The 18837-nt window shown below is 39.5% G+C and overlaps 1 protein-coding gene across 10 annotated transcripts in view; it reads left to right on the top strand.

The window, feature by feature from the left end:
* The window catches only part of BEND5 (BEN domain containing 5), a 921457-nt gene that overhangs the window by 486725 nt on the left and 415895 nt on the right, over window positions 1–18837 (top strand). For 7 of the 10 annotated variants that reach the window (XM_035333425.1, XM_035333423.1, XM_035333422.1 and 4 more), the window contains one exon: window positions 4599–4638. In XM_035333425.1, the coding sequence (XP_035189316.1) occupies window positions 4599–4638 (40 nt within the window). The remainder of the gene's footprint in view (window positions 1–4598; window positions 4639–18837) is intronic. The other 3 variants (XM_035333426.1, XM_035333424.1, XM_035333421.1) reach the window with 1 other exon arrangement.

Genomic DNA, 18837 nt, shown 5'->3' with positions numbered 1-18837 from the left:
TTCATTGGGTGTTGGGGGCTTGGAGATGATGAGCTGGGGCTGAAGGCGGGGGTAAGGATATCTTTTGGATCCTAGCTAGAGGAGAAGTGTAGGAGCAAGAAGATGACTTTATAATTGCTTTTTTTATCACTCTTTCTGACTATATTGACTTTATACTTGACACAGCTTTGGCTGGCAAGTGAGGCCCAGATACATTTGGAATTAGATATGACTAGGCTCATTCTTACATGAGAAGAAAATCATCGGTTGCTACAGAAACAGCTCCATATCAGTCTCGTGGGGCATCTTTGCATCTGGCTTTTTTCCTTCTCTTTTGCTAATCTGTAGATAAGAGTCAAAGCAAGTGCAGCACATCCCACATCTATATAAAAGGTGGAAGGAACTCTGCAAAGTGTGAAAGAACATCTCATAGATAAGCTAAACTTAAATGAATGAGTTAATTTACACCACCCACAATTTTTTTTTCCTAGTATTTTCCTCGTATTAACTCTCACTGAGTTAATTGAGGTGAAAATTAAATGGCACCAGTCAGCAAGTGTTTTAAAGACCACCAACATCAAGGAAGAGAAAGAAGGTACTCAGAAAGGGAGTTGCTAGGAAAAATATAGGAAGTGATATAAGAGATGAATTAGAGTCTGTCAAGAAAATTGCATATGGCAATGGAATAATATTCCATGCTCAGTTTTAAGCAAGTTGTTTAACATGATAAATTAGGGAATTAGTTAAAAATAAGTGCACATTATGGGTGTACAGGGACCATTCTGCACACTTTAGACCAGATCACCAGATAGTTTTTTCAACTAGTTTTCTAAAATGTAATGAATTCGTGATGCTAAATAGATTAATATTTATTGAGTGAATCAATGCTTAATTTATTAAAAAATTGCCTTCCTTGTATTTTAATATGATTTATTACTCATCAGTGCTTATTGCATTAATTAAAGACTATGTTAATTTTATGGAAGTGAACACGATCTGCTGCAGGTTTGTTGCAGAGCCCTGCACTGTAGGGACTGTGCCTCCAGATAGTACCAATGATAGAAAAATGCACAAGATGGGAAGCCAGTAGGAATCATCAATGGCCTCGTCATGCCTTTGGGCTTTCAAATAGCCAGAAAAGTGAAAAGGAGGATGCTGCCCCTTAAGGGTAGGACAGGATTGTAGCAGTAGAGATGGTACAGGGAATATTTCTGTTTGCCTTTTATACATTATGGCTGGTGCTGTGGAAATCAATTTAATGTTTCTAATGGAATGCCTTTTTGTCAATGTAGGTGAGATGCAGAATTAGTGATAAGGGAAACTGTCACATCCCTTCATACCAGGAATGATAGTCATGTTTTATAGCACTCAGGTAGTAATTCTTAGGATGGGAGGTTGCCTGAAGATCAGGGTAGTCCCAAGCATCTCGACTGGGGTAGTCCCAAACATCTCTGCAGGGGCTGGTGTTTGAGAAGTGGAAAATTACTAAAGGCAAAACAAAAAAAGCCAGACATCTTGAGATGCGTCTTTCAAGAAATCTGTCAAAACAAGGAGAGGGTGATCGTGCTGGAGGGGGGCAACAGCTGCAATCTGCATCTTTCAGCACTGAAGGGAGAAGAGGATTATAAAGCCCCACAGACATGATATTTCTGATGCTATTATTTTCTTAATCTTTGACACTTTGTGTAATGTCTTTCTCTTTAAATCCAAATTCTGTTGCTTTTATAGCTACTTATAAGTGTGCCAGTATGTTTTTTTTTTTTTTTTTTTTTTTTTTTTTTTTTTTTTAATCCATATAGTTACTAGTCTGCTTGCATCCAGCTGAGCCCTGGAAACTGCAGAGAGCTAACCCCTGAGATGTGAGAGCAGGCTTGAATTTCCGGAAAGTGATTGGATCCATAATTAGTGTATTTTTACATGTTGAAATGCACGATTCTGAAATGCACTTTGCTGTTTCCTCCTCTTCAAGGCTTGGGTGAGCGTGGACAAGCTTCCCTTACTGTGCTAAATTCAAGAAATCTTTTCAAGGTCTGTTGAAGGTCAGAGCAGAGAAATTTCTTCTCCCCTGGTCAGGCAGCCACCACTGAGCTCCAGCCCAGAGTGCTTGGGTGGAGCCAGCGCCAAGAACCTGGTGGCATTTCAAATCCCTCGCAGCAGTTAGGTGTTTGATGCAAAAGATCAGTGCTGCTCCACTTGAAGTCACAGAAATAACTTGTGCTTAAAGTTCAACATGTACACAAGTATTTCCTGTGGACCTATAGTTTTTTGTTTGTTTGTTTGTTTTGTTTCGTTTTGTTTTTGTTTTTCCCAAGGCCAATTTGAATGCAACATCCTATAAGGAAAAAAAAAAAAAAAAAAAAAAAAGCTTTATATTTTGTTTAGCCTATTCTGTATGCTTTTCTTTTCTTGCAGCATCAAGTTAAGCCACTTAGGTTTTTATTTAATGCTTATTCTAACTCTGTCTAATAACCTTAACTAAGGAGTGGGGACCAATTGGGCTACCTGAATTTCTCTCCATTCAAACACTCTACAGTTTGCAGCCCTTTTTAATGTAAGGTATTTATATTCCACCTTTTTTTCCCAGTAGAGAAGCTTTCACAGAGTATAGGTTTTGGATATATATTTTCTGCTCTAGCTGTTCATTAGATATACAGCATTTGGAGTTCCAGTTGTGCTGAGAAAAGCAAAGGTTCTGGCCCAGTGGGTGCTAAGCCCTGACATTTCATAGCTTTGTACATATAACTCAGGATTAAGGCATGGGATCTATATAAAATTCAACTCATTAGGAGACATTTCTTCTTATGGCTTCCACTGGGGAGGTGGGCCCTTGATTTGCGTTATTGCTTACTTTTCTTTGTTGCTCCCTGAGAAAGAGTCTGGGATTAGCAGACCCTGGGAGAGCAGGGACAGCATTTCTGAATGGCTCTTGTGGAAGCACACAAGGCAGTGGGGCAGGGTCTTCTGCTCCCTTTTACCATTAGCCTGGAATGCATAGCTTAGGCTGGCCTTATATTTTATAATAAAGCAAATGTCAAGCATGCTGCTAAAGTCATACTCAAAATGTTTTGCCAGAGCTAAGCAAACAAGGAGTAACTATAAAAGCAGACAGGAATGAGGTTTCTCTCTAAGGTGGTTTGCATGGCACAAGAGTTAAGGTCCTGAAGGCCAGGAAGGCTTCAGAAATATTTTTTCAACCTGACACTACTCAGTTTCCCAGCAGGCCACATTCAGTGTTGGGCCTGTAACTCAAGTATTTTCAGTGGATGATCGGCTGTGTCCCCACTCTTGAGACAGGGAAGCTTTAGTTATAGAGAAATTATGAGTTTAGAAAGGAGTTTCATCAATCGTAATTTTCAGGGAAGAATGTTCACTGTAGGGAATACCAAGTCAGTGTTTCCTCCTCAAGGACTTTCAGCTGTCACCCAGGGAATACAGTGAATGTAATGATGAGAATTAGATTAGAAAAAGATCAATAGGGCTGACAATAAATGAAAGTAACACAGACATTATTGAGAAGATTAGGAGAGAGAAATTAAACTGGACAGTATAATCTGAAATGCCAGCTAGACACACTAATGTTGGTCAAAGTTAGGGAGAAGACAGTAAGTTAAAAAAGCAAGGAAGAAGAGGCAGTAACAGTCTGTCTGTGAGATGGGGGCTAGCCCTGCCCTGCCCTACTCTCCTATGATGGAAAGCACCCTCAGAAAGTTTTAAAAGGTGGTAACTGTCCGTGAGCACATGGATTTCAGTGGAAGGCTGCAAAGATCTAATGGTGGAGGAAGTCTCTCTAGACTGGAAACGTGGAGTAGGTAACAGCCTTTCCTACATGTCAGAGGGGAAGGTGAACTTCAGATGCCCCCTGCCACCACCAAGGTATTGGTGGGATAGCTTGTTCCAGGCAAAAAAAAAAAAAAAAAAAAAAAAAAAAAAAAAGTTAGTAGAGGTTGGCTTACCTGTGAAAGTTTGCAGCCCTTCCAGAAACCACTGTTCTGTTTAAACTTGATATTTGCCATCACAAATCCCTGTATTTTGTGATCTGTACAAATATTCAGTGTTGATCAAGTCTGGCAAGCTTTGGGGTGAGGGATATCTGGTGGCAATGAGCTCCATGGGCTAACTCTGCTCGGCATGAAAAGAAGCTTTCCTTTTATCAGTCTTGAGTTTGTCTAGATACCATTACAAGTCTTTGAAAGGTTTACCCCAAGGCAATGTAATTGTGTTTGATCACATACAGGCTATGAGTCAGTGATTGGTATGAATAAAGAACTTAGGGTTTCTTGTCTTGGTTCCTTGTCTCCTTCCCTGTGGAATCATAAACCACTTTTATAAATATATCGGTCCATCTGTGCTTCTAGCTATCCATTTCAAGTATATGCTCCAAAAAAAGAAATAGTAACACTTTATAAGTGCAAATAAAAACACATTAAAAGGACTGAGCTAGTATTTTTTTCTTTTATTCCTCATAAAGTACATGTGGATCCCATCCAAAAGAGTTACTGTGAGCCACGTAACTTGTAATTAATTCTGCTATAAATGTCAGAACACTTACTTTGCAGGTCTAAGATGACCGACTAAAATTAGTCCCCTTTTAACAATTCCTTTTATAATTTGTTTTTCAGCAGAGACGGCAGCTTGACCTCCTGACAATAACCAGCCCTGGTGAGTGAGCTCTGCCGTACGGCTCTCTTCTGTTTTCTTAAAGAGGTGGTTGTCTAAATGTGGTGGTTTTTTTTTTTTCCCCCTGTCTCTGACATGCAAAATGAAAAACACTGTTCCTCAGAAAATCTTTCACATAATAACAAGTGACAGCTATATTGTGCTTGGCAAAGCCCCGGGCAGTTATCCGTTCACAGAGCTGCCTCTTCAGACCTTTACTCTATGAATTTGAGTGCTGATATTTCTTTAAGCCTCCTGGGGTTACAGTTAGAGGTATGTCTGCAGGGCAGATGCCCTCAAATTCACAATGTGTTCTTCGGTATCACAGAAATGTGAGTTTGATTTTCCTTGGTGGCAAATGTGAGCAGTTTGGGTGAGGAAGGTGAAGCTGGCCCTCTGTGCGCATGGTGGGAGAAAGGAGGTCCAGGCTTGGCTCTGAAGCGGGTCAGAAAATATTTAAGTAAAATTGAAATGAATTAAACTGCCTTCTCCATAATGGCTTTCCATATTAGTCTATAGCTGTGATAAACCAAAATGTGTTATACTACAGAAGTGTCAGGCACCTTGACATAGTGAGTTTGAAGACCTCAGTACCTTGATTAAAATGACGGTTGTTTGAGAAGTGCTTCTATTTGATCTCTGCTCTTAAGGCTGCGTGGCTATTAATTTATTGCTATTTTCCTGTCTCAGTTTCTTTCCGTAAGCAGTTTCTTCTCAGTTTCTTCTGTAAGCAAACTTACAGAAGTTTGCTGCCCACCAGCTCCAGATGTACGCTGTGCTTGAATGGTGCTATCTTTTGGTTAACTTTTTGGTTTTTCAGCTGTATGTGCATATTAAGCTCTCAGTTTGGCTTTAACTGGGAGTAATGAGTTCTGGCTTTAACTGGGAATAATGTGTTAGCAAAATGAACAGGTGTTATGGGAAGTGAACAAAATGTGACACATTTGCTTGGATAACAATTTTGCATCAATAATTGTTCTGACACTCTAAATGTAGATATCATCTGTGACATGGTTTCTCCTTCACTAACCTTGTTAAAATAATAAGAATTAAAATAAGAAGGAGGAACACTTTGTTGGGACAGATGTTTGAGGCTATTGGCAATTGCATCACATTTTTGCATGTGCACTTTTCATGCAGTTTGCAATTATGTTAATGTATGCTCAGGGCACTCGCTGATAAAAGCAACAATACAGTGTGATACAGCCATTGTCACTATTCTGACTGTAACTTCAAGGACAAACATGGCACTTTTTTTTTTTACATTTTTCATATCTTCAACATTCCCTATTTCTAGAGGAAAAAGAAAAGAAGAAAAAAAAATCTCTGAAGGTCTTAATCATAACAGACACTCAGGTCTTGGATAAGGATGCAAAAGTTCATTTTTTTTTTTTTTTTTCCTTTTTTTTTTTTTTTTTTTTTTTAAGAGAAAAGGAAGGTTGGGGAACAGAATAACCTAATATGAGAAATGTCTGCAAAATGAATTTATTATATCTTTCTTGTAATTTTGGATACAGTATTCACTGGAATGGTGAAAGGCTGACTAAGCTGAGTTTGTGCATAGGTGTGATTGCAGTAAATAGCTATGCTTCAGATCTTTCAATTTAATACAGCAACTTACTAAATCAACACAGCAATTAGTTGGAACGACCAAATAGCTAAATTTGAAAGCAGCTTCCAGTGACTGCAATGGTAGACGTACTGCATTAAAAGGGGGAGAAAAGCTTTCCACATCATGCTTTTTTTTTTTTTTTTTTCTGAAATATAATTTTTACCCCTAGGTATTTACCCAGAAATATACAATAATCGGTTATTTAGGGAAAAAAAAAGGGGGGGGGCGGGCCCAGTATTTGCACCACAGTTATAGAATTAAGCTGTTATGGCTTTGCTTTCAGTAAGGGCATTTTTGAAAGGAACCTGGTGTTGGATCAGGCCAAACTTACTTAAGAGCCCAAAGCTGAGATTTTTGAAAGAAGCTAACAGAGTTAAGCACTTAATTCTTAGCAGGATGAGAAAATATCAACCTGTGGATTAAAGGGTCTAGTTTTGGTCCTACAATTTTCAGAAAAGTAAAAATTAAGCAAAATATCAAAACAGTGACAATATATAGATATGTATATCTCTCAAGGCTTTTACTGACTTTGAAGATTGTAACTTAAATATTTCACTGTTTGAGCTTTAGCTGTAAGATCTGACATCAACAGTCTGTTTTCAAAAAGCTGTGGTGTCATTTATGATGGCTGAGATCAGCTATAATCACTGTAGTCCCTTGATTTAGTGATTCAAATTAGGGACTGTGCTGTCTATTTGCTTTTATTAATCCCTGGGACTTGGTCCTGTGCTCCACCTTGCCGCGGGCAGGCAGCCTTCGTTTGCGGTGAAGGTCACCCAGCCTTATTTATGGGAAAGTCCTCCTTATTTATGGGAACGTCCTCCACATCTCCCAGGCAGCATCAGCCACAAAAGCCTTAGTGCCTAATTGTCAGAACAGACAAAAGACTGCAAAACCAAAGGTCACCTTTATGATCCACACGTCTGTCATGACAAGCATCACTTTAAGTGTGCAAAATTTCCTGAACCAATTTTTGTTTGTTTAGTCAAGAGTCACTTGGGGATCCCTTGTGGGTGTTAAAATAGCTCTTCTCCACATGCCACTACAAACTTTCCAAAAATTGATCAGCCACTTAATGAGATTAATGACAAGGTAAAACAATGCTGTTAATGTAGAGGAAGGAGCGTTGAGGTACAAGTGCCGAAAGAATCAAAAGAGTTTGTGGGATCACCGAAACCTAACGTTACCTCATGGCAGTTGCGCTGCTTCCTGTGGCTGTGGTTGTTGCATGATTACCCAGGACTTCACTGGTGGGTAAGAAGCGGTGTTTGTTCCTCCTGTCCCAAGCCCCCTCCCCACCCACGGAGTGCTGGCGACCTGCTGCTGCCTCTTGCTTTGCTCCAGGTTGGTTCCAAGTCTTGAGCCATGCGTGTGTGGCACTGCAAAACCTGTTGGAACAGCACATCTGTGTGTTAAACTGAATAGGTAGACATCATTAATCTCTATCCTGGACTGGGGGAATTCTGGAGAGGGGGGGAAAAAAATAAAAAAGGAAAGAAAAAGAAAAGGAAGAAATAAGGAGGTTTTTCTGTATGCAACATGCACAGCTGACCTGTTCCAGCGCTCCTAAGAAAACAGCTCCGGAAAGCTCCACAACGTGCCCCAAACTGGAGGAAGTCTTTGCTTTGCTATGCGTCTCCAGAAACAGCCAGGCACAAATGATGCATAAGCTGGGAGCAAGCCAGACTCCCTCATGCTTGAATATATTCCTTTGAAGTAACTGACACCCATGTAAAATGTGGAGGGGAGTTCACAGCTCTGCCTTACTGCTGAGTAGCTAGAGGAATGTTAAGTTAAATTTATCAGTGCTCTCTCCACACTCCTTTCTTCTTGCCCCTTGACATGAGAGTTACAATTAGGCTGTAATGCGCCGTATGGTTCAGGGTGCGAGGTTCAGAGCTGATGCGCGCAGTGGGGTGGGGAAAAGATGTTAAAAATTCATTAGTAGCTGGCAGGGCTATGCAGGCAGGGAGTGGGACATAATGAGGTTTAAGTTTTAGTAATTTAAAATTTCTTTAAAATTAATCTTTTACCTCTGAAGTTGATCCAAAACATTTCCTCAACACTTTGTCTAGTAGATTTTGGGTTTTGAGACCAAATCTTCAGGTGGTTTAATCTGGCCTTGCTGAGGGCAGGAGCTGAGGGCCTGCCCTTAATTTCTATGTGATCATGTTCTATAACGCTTTGCACATGCACATAGAGTCACACAGCATTTTGTGGTAACCATTCAATAGCTGCAAATAAGATATCCCTGTTTCCATAGCTTTTCCATGGAGACAAAGCTTTTTGCATCTCCTGTGTTTACAATAGTAATATAGCTTTTTAATTTCTCTTCTCAGTAAGGTAAGTTCATCTCCCACGGAAGTATTTTTTAATTATTGATACCATAAATGGAAGCGTGTTGGAAACTATTGGCTTTGAAAATAGCTAACATGTGATATTATCCAAGAACCATCAGGAAAATTCTTTTGAAATTCTCTTTGATTCAGCCATCCTCAGGGCTTTATCCTTCTCTACCAGTCTCTCTACTGCCAATTTAAAATAACATTCTCTTGAAATCAGTGCAATGTCAGGAGAAATTCATCAGGACCGTAGGTGCATGTTTCCCAGATGTATATAAACCTACTACATTTGGCAGCAGTAAATTGATTGCATTTAGAAAACCTGTGGTAGTTGAATATTCCATAGTGCCCAGCTTGGCTCCAGCATGGAATATAAAGTATTTTAAATTTCTTTCAGCTCTGTTTCAGGAGAAATAAAATAAGAGCTGACTCCATAATTCCTTCCTCTTGATTTACTCAGATTTTCCTCTGACCACATTAGAGGTTTACACTCGCTGACGGAGTGAAATATTCCTGATCGCTACAGAGTGGCATGGAGATTCGATCAGAAATGTTAATGGCTGTGTATATGCTTCCCCCTAATATTCAAACTCTTCAACTTTTAAACAGGGAAAAAAAGCTTGATTTTAAAAGTATTTATCAGACTGATCTATGTGGTGAAATATGCTCCCCCTTTTAATATCTTCAGTGCTGCATACTCTAAAAATGTCTCCATTTCATTAATTTGTGATACACTGCTACTCTGAATTCTTTTAAGGTGGCTTTAGTTTCTGCCATACATATTTTACTGCTCTAAATTATAGATATAGGACTGTTGCCTAGTTAATTTCCTCTGGTTAGGAAAATATATTTCTGCTCTCCTGGTATTGCATAAAATGATATGTGGGATTTGTTCTATTTTTTAGCTGATTAAGTTTTGCATTTCTACATATTACTGCTTGTGAGACCTCAAGTAAAACTAAGCAAAGGAAGGAGAAGAAGTTTTATAGTATATTTGAAAGTTTCATTTAACCATAAATTCCACCACTAAGCCCCCCTACAAGACTTTTCCATTACCTTCTTGGATAGTCTGACTATCTACTTCTTTCTAATTGAAGCATGAAAATAATATGAACTCAAAGTCATGAGGCTAGAAGACCGGTATTAGTAAAAATTATACAGAGTAATAAAATGTGACAGAACGTTGTTTGCTGCTAAAACTTAGGTGCTATTTTTGATAGTCCTTATTAATTAATACCAGATTGATTTTGGACTAAGTATGTGTCAAGGGATAGTGTCTGTTTTTTCAAACAGCCTAATGTAATTACTGCTCGTGTTTGTTAGTGAAACTTCATGTGCTATTTTATTAGGAAAGATGGTGGAAAAAAGAAATGATTTATCTGTCCAGCAATAACTGAGTCTTTCAATGCTCAGTGATGGATAGGAGTGAAACTGTATCTTGTATCACCATGATGCTGAGGTTAATTCTCCCATATGCCCACAGCAGTGTAAAATATCTTGGAGGGACCGTTCTCCACAAGGCAATAGACCCCAAATCGTTTGTAAAATCCCACAGTACAAGATCTTTCTTACCATAAAAATAAAATATATAAGCCGAGGTCTCGGCTCAGAGTGAAATTAGTGTTGTCAGTCTTAGCTAGAATTACAGGAAGATGTTTGTTCCACACTTGATGATCCTTCATCAAGGTGATACACTAACAGCAGAGAGAAAACATAGGGCCATTTTAGTGCCATTAGGTTGGTTCTGGCTGTCCTGAGCCTGAATAAGAAATTTGACTGTATCCAATTCCTCATCTTCACCTTCACAGTAACTGAACAGCTGTAAAAATTTCCATTTGCTGTGATAAAGACAAGTAACGTTGTTGCTTGTAATTACTTATTTGTGCAGATCAGTACGTTCCTAATTCTTACTTATATCTCTCCTTTGCTTGGAAGAAAAAAAATACTGTAGAGATGCTGCATATTCACTGACGAGTGTTGCTTTTCAGACAGTCCTCACTCACAACATGTCCCAAGAGAATAAAGTCCACCCTTGCCTGTCTGCCCGTCTCCCCTGATTTATCCCCATCTGTCTCCCAAAACACCACATATATCCATCTAAAATGTCACAGTTTTGAATTCTGTTGCAATTACACTTTTTTTTTTGGTCCAACCATGAAACCAGAGTTTTTTCCATTTAGTTACGAAATATTTACTTTTAGTAAGACTGTTTCATCCCCACCTTTGCATTTTTTAAAAAATGACCTTTTTTTGGATACATGTAGAATAAGTGATATTTGCAAAGTCAAAATAAGACTGCAGAGAGGATATTCTAAAGGCTAATCCATTACTTTTGAAGAAAAATATCAAGCTTTTCCACAATATCTTATTATTATTCTGGGTCACCATGATGTTTCCATGCACCTTGGCATGTCCCTTTAATTGGATCCTTACATAGGAAGGTCCGGCATGGCTGCATTGAAAGCTGACATTTCTAACTAACTGACCTTTTCAGGCCCAGTGATACTCCTATAATGATTATCCTCTAGCATTGTTTGGACACAATACCACATACTTCACAGCACATAAAGAATATGTGCTTTGAGAACTATTCAAAATGCCCAATCTCAAGTTAGCAAAATGAGAAAATTGGGTGCAAACATTCATCAGAGTGTTATTGTGCAGGTATCGATTTGAATGCCCTTTCATTTCTCTGGGAAAAAGTGTTGTATTATGGAGCTCTAAATTAACTTCTGTTCTGTTTTTTTTTTTTTTTTTTTCCTTTTTTTTCCCTTTTTTTTTTTTTTTTTCCAGTAAGTATAAAAAGGTCAAATTCATTCATAAGACTGAATAGATTTGGAGGATATAAGCAATAAGATAGCAATCAACCTTCAAATAACCTTTAAAGAGACAGTATCTTTTCTTATGACCAGTAATTGATCTTCTCATTAAGTCCCTGTGTAATCTTTGGGGCTCACCTAGGCAAAAACGTGCAAGCCCTGTGACAAAAGGATGTCAGCTAGAACAAAACAGGAATAAATCCTCATGTGGAAATATAAATATTTTACAGGTTTTGGGGGGGGAAAGTGGAGTTGATGAAAGGCTTGACATTGTGATGGGAATTCCTCAAGTTGACTGTCATAAGGCTGAGTGAAAAAGACATAGAAAAGACCTCAAAGTGTGAGATTGGTATTAGTGAGGGCAATGATGCTACATGTTCATGCATGCTGAGCATATCTTCCACAGCCCTTCTGAACACGGTGGCAAATGCGGAGAGGTGGCGGCTGGTACCAAGAGGGGCTGTCCCCACGGAGCCTGCAGCACATCAGGGCTCACTTGTCACCCTCTACTGTCATCCCACTTCTCAGCAAAGCCAGACTGCCAAGTAATGGCTCGCTTTGCACCACGAGTAAGTTTTGGATGTGTTGTGTGTGTAGGGGTGGTTGATCCTCCCTGCCTACCCAGCAGTAAGATCTGTGTGTAGCTGGCACTGCTCCCTCCCTGAGGGCAGCCTGCTGCAGCCTTCACAGGTCCTGGGCCATGCAGCTTTCTCCTCCTCCCGTGGGAGCCAAGCATGTACAGAATGCTGGGGACTTGCTCAGGGTAGCAATATCTAGCCAGAAACTCTCCGAAAGTACTGGGATTGTTATTTAAGATACCGATCAGGAGATTAGTGTTCTGTCCGTGTCCATATTTCATTTCTGCATGTAAATCCATGTTATGTTTTCAGTATTATTTTTATGAATCGCGCATACACTGAGGACTATCTGTGCATAATTGATTACAAGGAGTTGTCTTGGCGTTTATCTTTGATCAGAATTTTCAGAAGCAGCAAGCATCCCAGGTGACGAGGCTTTTTATGCTGTAAATGTTTGCACATAATCTTTCTGTTGTACTTCGCAATGTGCAGAACGAGCTCACTTAGAGGGAAAATGAGCAATTTTGTACACAGGTGTATCATTCTTCTCCTTTTTGGGTAAGCTTGAGGAAAAATTAAGATAATCTGCCACCACCACCCCTCAAAAAAAAAACAAAAAACAAAAAACAAAAAAAAAACCTGTCTTAGTATTAGGTGTTTTTAGAGAGAATGGAAAGCTTACTTTCTTTTTAATGAAATTTTAATTAGCAAGGACATCTGTATGGAAACAGTCTCTTCACTGAGGAATTTTTATCTGTCTGTTTAATTATCTGCTGAGTGACCTGAACAAGACTTCGTGAAAAACCAGTGTCTTCTGAATACCTAGAAGCCAGCAGGGGATTATACTGACATTACAAAATGGAGTGCAGCGCAGAAACGCCTGAGCCAGCAGGCACCTGCCCAGCAGCGCTGCGCAGCTCGCAGCAGGCTCACCAGCATGGGCCCAGGTGCCAGCAAAGCCCCGTTAGCTGGGTGCTGTGCCTGCGATAAATAAGCCCTGGCTCTCCCTGGATTTTGCTGGCTTTAGTGTGCTGTCATTCCAGCGCTGCTGGATTGCACCTGGACCTGAACCTTTATTTCTGAGGTGTTTTTTTTTTTTTTTTTTTTTAAACCTAGCTGGGCTCATATATCTAGCTGTGGTCCATTTCTATTTTAGTACCACCCATGTGTCCCAATCCACAAGGATGTCATCGTGCTGGATGAGCACAGTGTGACACCAAGCTGCCCCTGAATAGCTGGTAACTAAAATAGACAAAGCAAGGGGCAATGGGCAGGAAACATGGACAGAGAATGTCAAAAATAAAAGATGATTTTAATAGAACTGCCTTTTATTTTTGAGAAGCTGCCCATTGCTGTCTTTGCTTTCTTCTAGACTGCTGTGCCTCTTTGCTACCCCTGTCCTTCAAATTCTGGTGTAACAGAATGGCAAAATAGTGATGCTGATACAACTAAATGGTTGGGGCTGAGGAAAAGGGGAGCTGGAACTGCACAAAGAACCCTTCCTTAGCTCATTTGTTTCCAAGAATTGCCAGTGGGCTCATTTTTTGGTATGCAGAACACTTTCTGTTAAAGCAGTCAGCCAAGGTCATTGGGAAACCCACAAGAAAGGATAACCTAGAGCCTTTACTATTATTTTGAGCTTGTATCTCAAAGGTACAAAGGAGTTTTTAGGAGAGATTTGAATGAGAAAGGTGCAATGGCTTTGCAAATTCATCCTGAATGTGCAGGATAACCCGTGGTGGAAAAGTGTCTTGCTCATCACCCAGCTCAGCACAGCATTGGAGGGAGTTATCTGAGATGCTGCTAAACGAGATAATGTGGGTACTGTGAGGCAGTAGTATCACTGCAGTGTCCTTAAAAAGCAGGTTAAAGGAAGGTGAAATACTCACTTAACACCACGGTCTGCTTCTGACGTGGCAGGTGCTGTGCTGTCTGTGCAGGGCGCTGTGGGTGCCGGGACAGAGAGCGCTGGCAGAGGAGCAAGGATGCAGGCAGAATGGGACAAGGTCTGCAGCAGGGCCTGGGGAGGGCAGCGTAAACCACGAAGTTCACATTTGCTGGGCTATACAAATGAAAATGAATATAAGTGTGTTTGATCCATCTAGAAGACAGCAGGGGATTATATTAAACTTGATGTTTTTATTACATTACTCGCCCTGTTACTCAGCTGCAGCCATTGTCCTTATCCTCTGGGGACTACTGGAAGGAAGAATCATCTGTAATGACCCTGATTTTCCTGCCCATCTTTAGGACAGCCTCAGAGCAATGCTAAATTTTGCCGTGCTGCCATCCCCTGCACATACTCAGCCTGCCTGGTGGCTGCTCCTGCCAGGGGCTGGGAGGGTGCAGGGCCTGGGGTCTGATGCCAGATGAATCCTCGTGATCTGACAAAGCTGACACCATGAACAATTTCCCATGCTGCATTCGTGTGTGATCCTTAACTCACCCCCCTCACTCCATCATTCTGCATTTTGTTATTCTAGCACAAAAATAGCTTTTTGTAGTTTAGGAAAAAGTTCTGGAGTGGCCCAAGTGTCCAAGGGCAGCTGCTCTGGGCTGGAGCACTGAGCAGTAAAGCAAAGCAAGATGTCCCCTTCACCTCTTGGCTCTCACAGCGGCTGCACAGACACTTGTGGCACCTGGACAAATGCCTCCCAAAGCAGGAGCCATGGTGCTGCGTGTTTGTGCGGAGCACAAATAGAGATGCTATATAATAGTGCTGCTGCTAATAAATATAAACCGTATAGATGTCAGGTTGCCCTGAGAATGTATTCTCCCCACAAACCAGGCGTCTCTACTGCGGTGTTCAGGAATTAACTGCAGGAGTATTACTCTCTTAAGGCTTTGTGTTATAGTTCTGTTTTCTTCACCTTTAACCCGACAATGGATTATGACCATACTTTCTCTTATAACTAAATGCTCTTCTGTCCTTTGACAAAACAGATTTGTGTCTTTTCATAGCTTTCTGTAGAGGGCTAATAATACATGGGAAAGCTTTACTGCCCACAGGAGACTTTGCCTGGCCGTAATAATAAGAAACACTGTTGAAAAGTCATGATCAATGTTAATTCAGTTATTTTTCATTTTCTTTTTTTATAATGAAATCTTCTACTTTGTGCATTTTATCCAGTGCTGCCCCATGAATTGCTCGTTGGAGAGAGGGGTCATTGGTTATAAAAATGAATTCTTGTTGTTTGTCCTCATACAAAAATAACTGCAATATTTTGAAATGATGAATTCAAGGGAGAAAGAAAAGTGGGATCTTGGATGTACAAAAGATGTAAATGTTGTTTTCTAGTTTTTATGGTTCCCAGATGCCTCCTCTAATTGCATAGCTAACCCTGAGTTTATTAAGTTATTTTCCAGAGTCAAACTCATTTGTAAACATGTCAGAATAAAACCTAAATAAAAAAAAAAAAAAGGAAGAAAGAAAGAAAGAAAGAAAAAAAAAAAGATCTTTGGATTAGAATTCTGGAGTGATAAACAAACTAATTTAGAATGTATTTGCATGTAATTTACATGTGCCAAATGGTATTGCATGCGGTTTGTAAACACAGGTCTTGAATTTATTTAACATTACAGAATAGCACAGGGAAAAAAAAATAATTGTAGCTTAAAAAAAAAAAAAAAGTTAAAATAATAAAAAGATGTCTTAAAATGGCCCATGTTTGAATGTGACTCAATGTGCAGAAACTGGCGAGGAGAGATAAGCACGCAGAGAAAGCTATAAATTCTAGCAGCAACATCTGTAGTAGCTAGAATACTATGTTTTATAGCAATCCCTTACCTCCCCCCATGGACATTACTATGGCATCCAGTATATTTATTATTCACTTTCGGCAAGAGAGGTTTTGCTAGTACAGCCTTAAAAATCAGGTCTTTTTCCTTTCTTTTAATGTTCAGACTTGTTCATGGTTAATGCCATCAACTTCATTTGAAGCATCTTGTCCACTTTGGCCTGCACCCTTTGGCACAAGATAATTTATAATTATCCTGTTTATTACAGTGCCTCCACTTTGCTAGGAACAGTTTCTGTCTGGAGAAGACATGCCAGTCATTTCTGCTTGCAAATCTTCCCACCTGAAAAGAGAAGACAGCATTAGAGGGGGAGAAAATTGTGCAAGGCAGTGAGGAGTGCTAGTGGTGGGACTAGCAGTGAGCTGGGTGGAGAGGACATTGAGGGAAGGAGAGGCTCGGAGCAATGACCACATGGAGCTGGCAAGGTCTGGTCAGGAATGCTGCAGGTGTTCAGGCAAGAAGATTCGTGCACTGGTTATTTCTGCTGCCAGAAGGAGGCCACGACTGAATTCCCCACATTTTTTTCTGCTGAAAATACAGCTCAAGAGGCAGGAGGAAAGGTACCATCTATGCCTGTTGCTTCAGAATGCAGGACAGAGAGAAACCTAATTTGGGGATATCTGAGGTAGGAGGACAAACATCATGCAGGTAATAGAAAGCTTTTGCATATATCACAAATGAAGCAAATCACTTAGATGAAGATCAATGAAGCTGGAGCACAAGTATATCTTGTAAAACCTGTTGACTGAATTGACTGTGGGTTTTTTGTTTATTTTAATGTACTGTTCAACAAATGAATGGCTTCTTGACAAAAACCACGTACGTCATGGCTAACTTTATCAGCTGAGTCCCGAAGATGAAATGTGAAGCTGGCAATTAGCACCAGTGACCAGCTGTGAAAACAGGAGTTTCTCATTTATTTTAATTATATTTTTGTTCAAATATTTGCACATTTTATCTCTTATTTATTGGAACTTTTTCTATCATTTCAACAGCAAAGGAGGCATTTCAGATTTTTTTTTTTTTTTTTTTTTTTTTTTTACAGTGTGTTGTTATTTGCCAAGTTAAATGCAATGAGTGCCTGTTTATATGAAAGGTATCTATATGGACTTATTTATATTTATATTTATATTTATATATATTTGCAAAGCTGGATGTTGGATTGCATAGCTCATCAGTCTAGCTTCAAACCTCATTCAGCAAACAGTGGAATGACTTTGGAAATCTGTAGTGTATTCCTGAAACTTTAAATGATTCCATTTTGTTGCCCTGTGCTGCTTTGTGGTTCAGTGATCAATGGCTGGAAAAGCTGGAGCACTCTCCTGTTTTTAACCCATATCTTTTGTTCGGAGATGATCAGTTCCAGAGCAAAATGCTATGTCCATGCTGATATTACCTCCAACAAATTCCCTGGCTAAAGGAAAGGCACCTAGTCCGGTTCAGATGCAAGTGCAAATGCCATAGAGTTGAGTTACGGTTGCATTTGTATTACTGCCAATGTTATGGCCTAATTTCTTTTATTGTAATTCAGGCTGTCCTGTGCTGTTGTGACATTGCTAAGGAACATGGAGAAAACTGACACAACTGAACTTTTGTTCTCTCCAGAACTTGGGCAGGCAGCTCAGGCAGACAGGCCACTTGGGATCCAAAGCTAGAACTCATGCATTTTCCTGATTTCATTTAAATGTGGCTGGCAGGAGTGATGGTCATCTGTGACAGACTTACCTTGGATGAGGAAATCAGAATGAAAGTCACTTCTCCTAGGATTATATTCCATTATATAGAAGTTAAGAACTCTAAGATGAATGTATGCCCTGTCCCAGATTTCTATGCAGTAGTTTTAATCTAGCTTTAACCTCTCAGGAGTGATATCTGAGATTCATTGTAAATGTCTACTTAGAGCAGAGTAGCAGTCAAAACTGCAAATAGATTATTTGAGAATAGTAGGAAAACTGAAGAACAAATCAGATGTAACAATGCACTACTCTCAAAATAGGCAGTAGAGTTAGCATAATACAGTGAAAGGCAACAAGGACGATCAGTAAAATGGCTTCCATCTGGAAAGAAATCAAGTAGAATTGTATTTATTTATTTATTTATTTTATGTAGGATCTGCCACTACTGTAAGTGGAGTTTAAACTCAGTTTCTAAAGTCCATGTGTTTTTTTTGTTTCATTTTTTTCCATAATTAAAAAGTGCTGCAACCAGTACCACATAACATATTTTGAATGACATGGTGTTGGATAAATACCGCAACAAATACAAGTTATTACTGGCCTAGAAGCTGGTGGTAGTTTCATGAGCAGAGATCATAACGAGTTTATATTCATTAAGGGTGAAGAGAAGACAACTGCTACCTGTAATCTCATTTGTTTGAGAAGGACTAAATTTCTGCAGCTGTAGAAAATTTCTGGCAAATATTTAAACAGAAAGTGTGCAACAGCACTAGGAAGTAAAGCTTAAATATATATCCTTAATAGGAACAGGGGGCATAAATAACTGTCAAGTGTAAATGGGAGGTAATTTAAAAAAAAAAAAAAAAAAAAAAAAAAAGTAAAAGAAATGAAAGAAAAATCCATGTGAAGCTAAAAGGCTAAAAGTTATATTTTTAATATATTTGCTAGGATCTATTTTATTCAAAACATACTACAATTCTACAGGTTTTAATTCTTACTGATGATGAAAATAAAAAAGGCAGGTGTGTACCCTGGGAGTTTCTTTTGGTTTCTCTCACCTTAGGATGAAATGCTTTCAAGTCCAGTAATAACCGAAAAGGTTGTTGTTTTGATCTCTGGTACAGATAAACACTATTAAATCAACAGTCTGAGACATATGTTGTACAGGAGTCCTAAAAGAGCTGGGATCACATCAGACGTGATGCCACGAGCAATTAGTACATCTTGGAACATAGGGAGATGACATTTTATTGTGCAAATACTTGGAAAGGCAAGTAGGGTGACTTAGGTTACCACGGACTGGTATTTTGACAACAGCCCCCAGAAAATTAATGAAAAGATTGATGGAGCTTTAGTTAGTCAAAGTTAAACACGAAT

Source organism: Oxyura jamaicensis, chromosome 8 (genome assembly GCF_011077185.1).
Source record: "Oxyura jamaicensis isolate SHBP4307 breed ruddy duck chromosome 8, BPBGC_Ojam_1.0, whole genome shotgun sequence".
NCBI classification, from domain to species: domain Eukaryota; kingdom Metazoa; phylum Chordata; class Aves; order Anseriformes; family Anatidae; genus Oxyura; species Oxyura jamaicensis.
The sequence above is the reverse complement of the archived record's forward strand: the minus strand, read 5'-3'. Positions and strand labels throughout refer to the sequence as shown.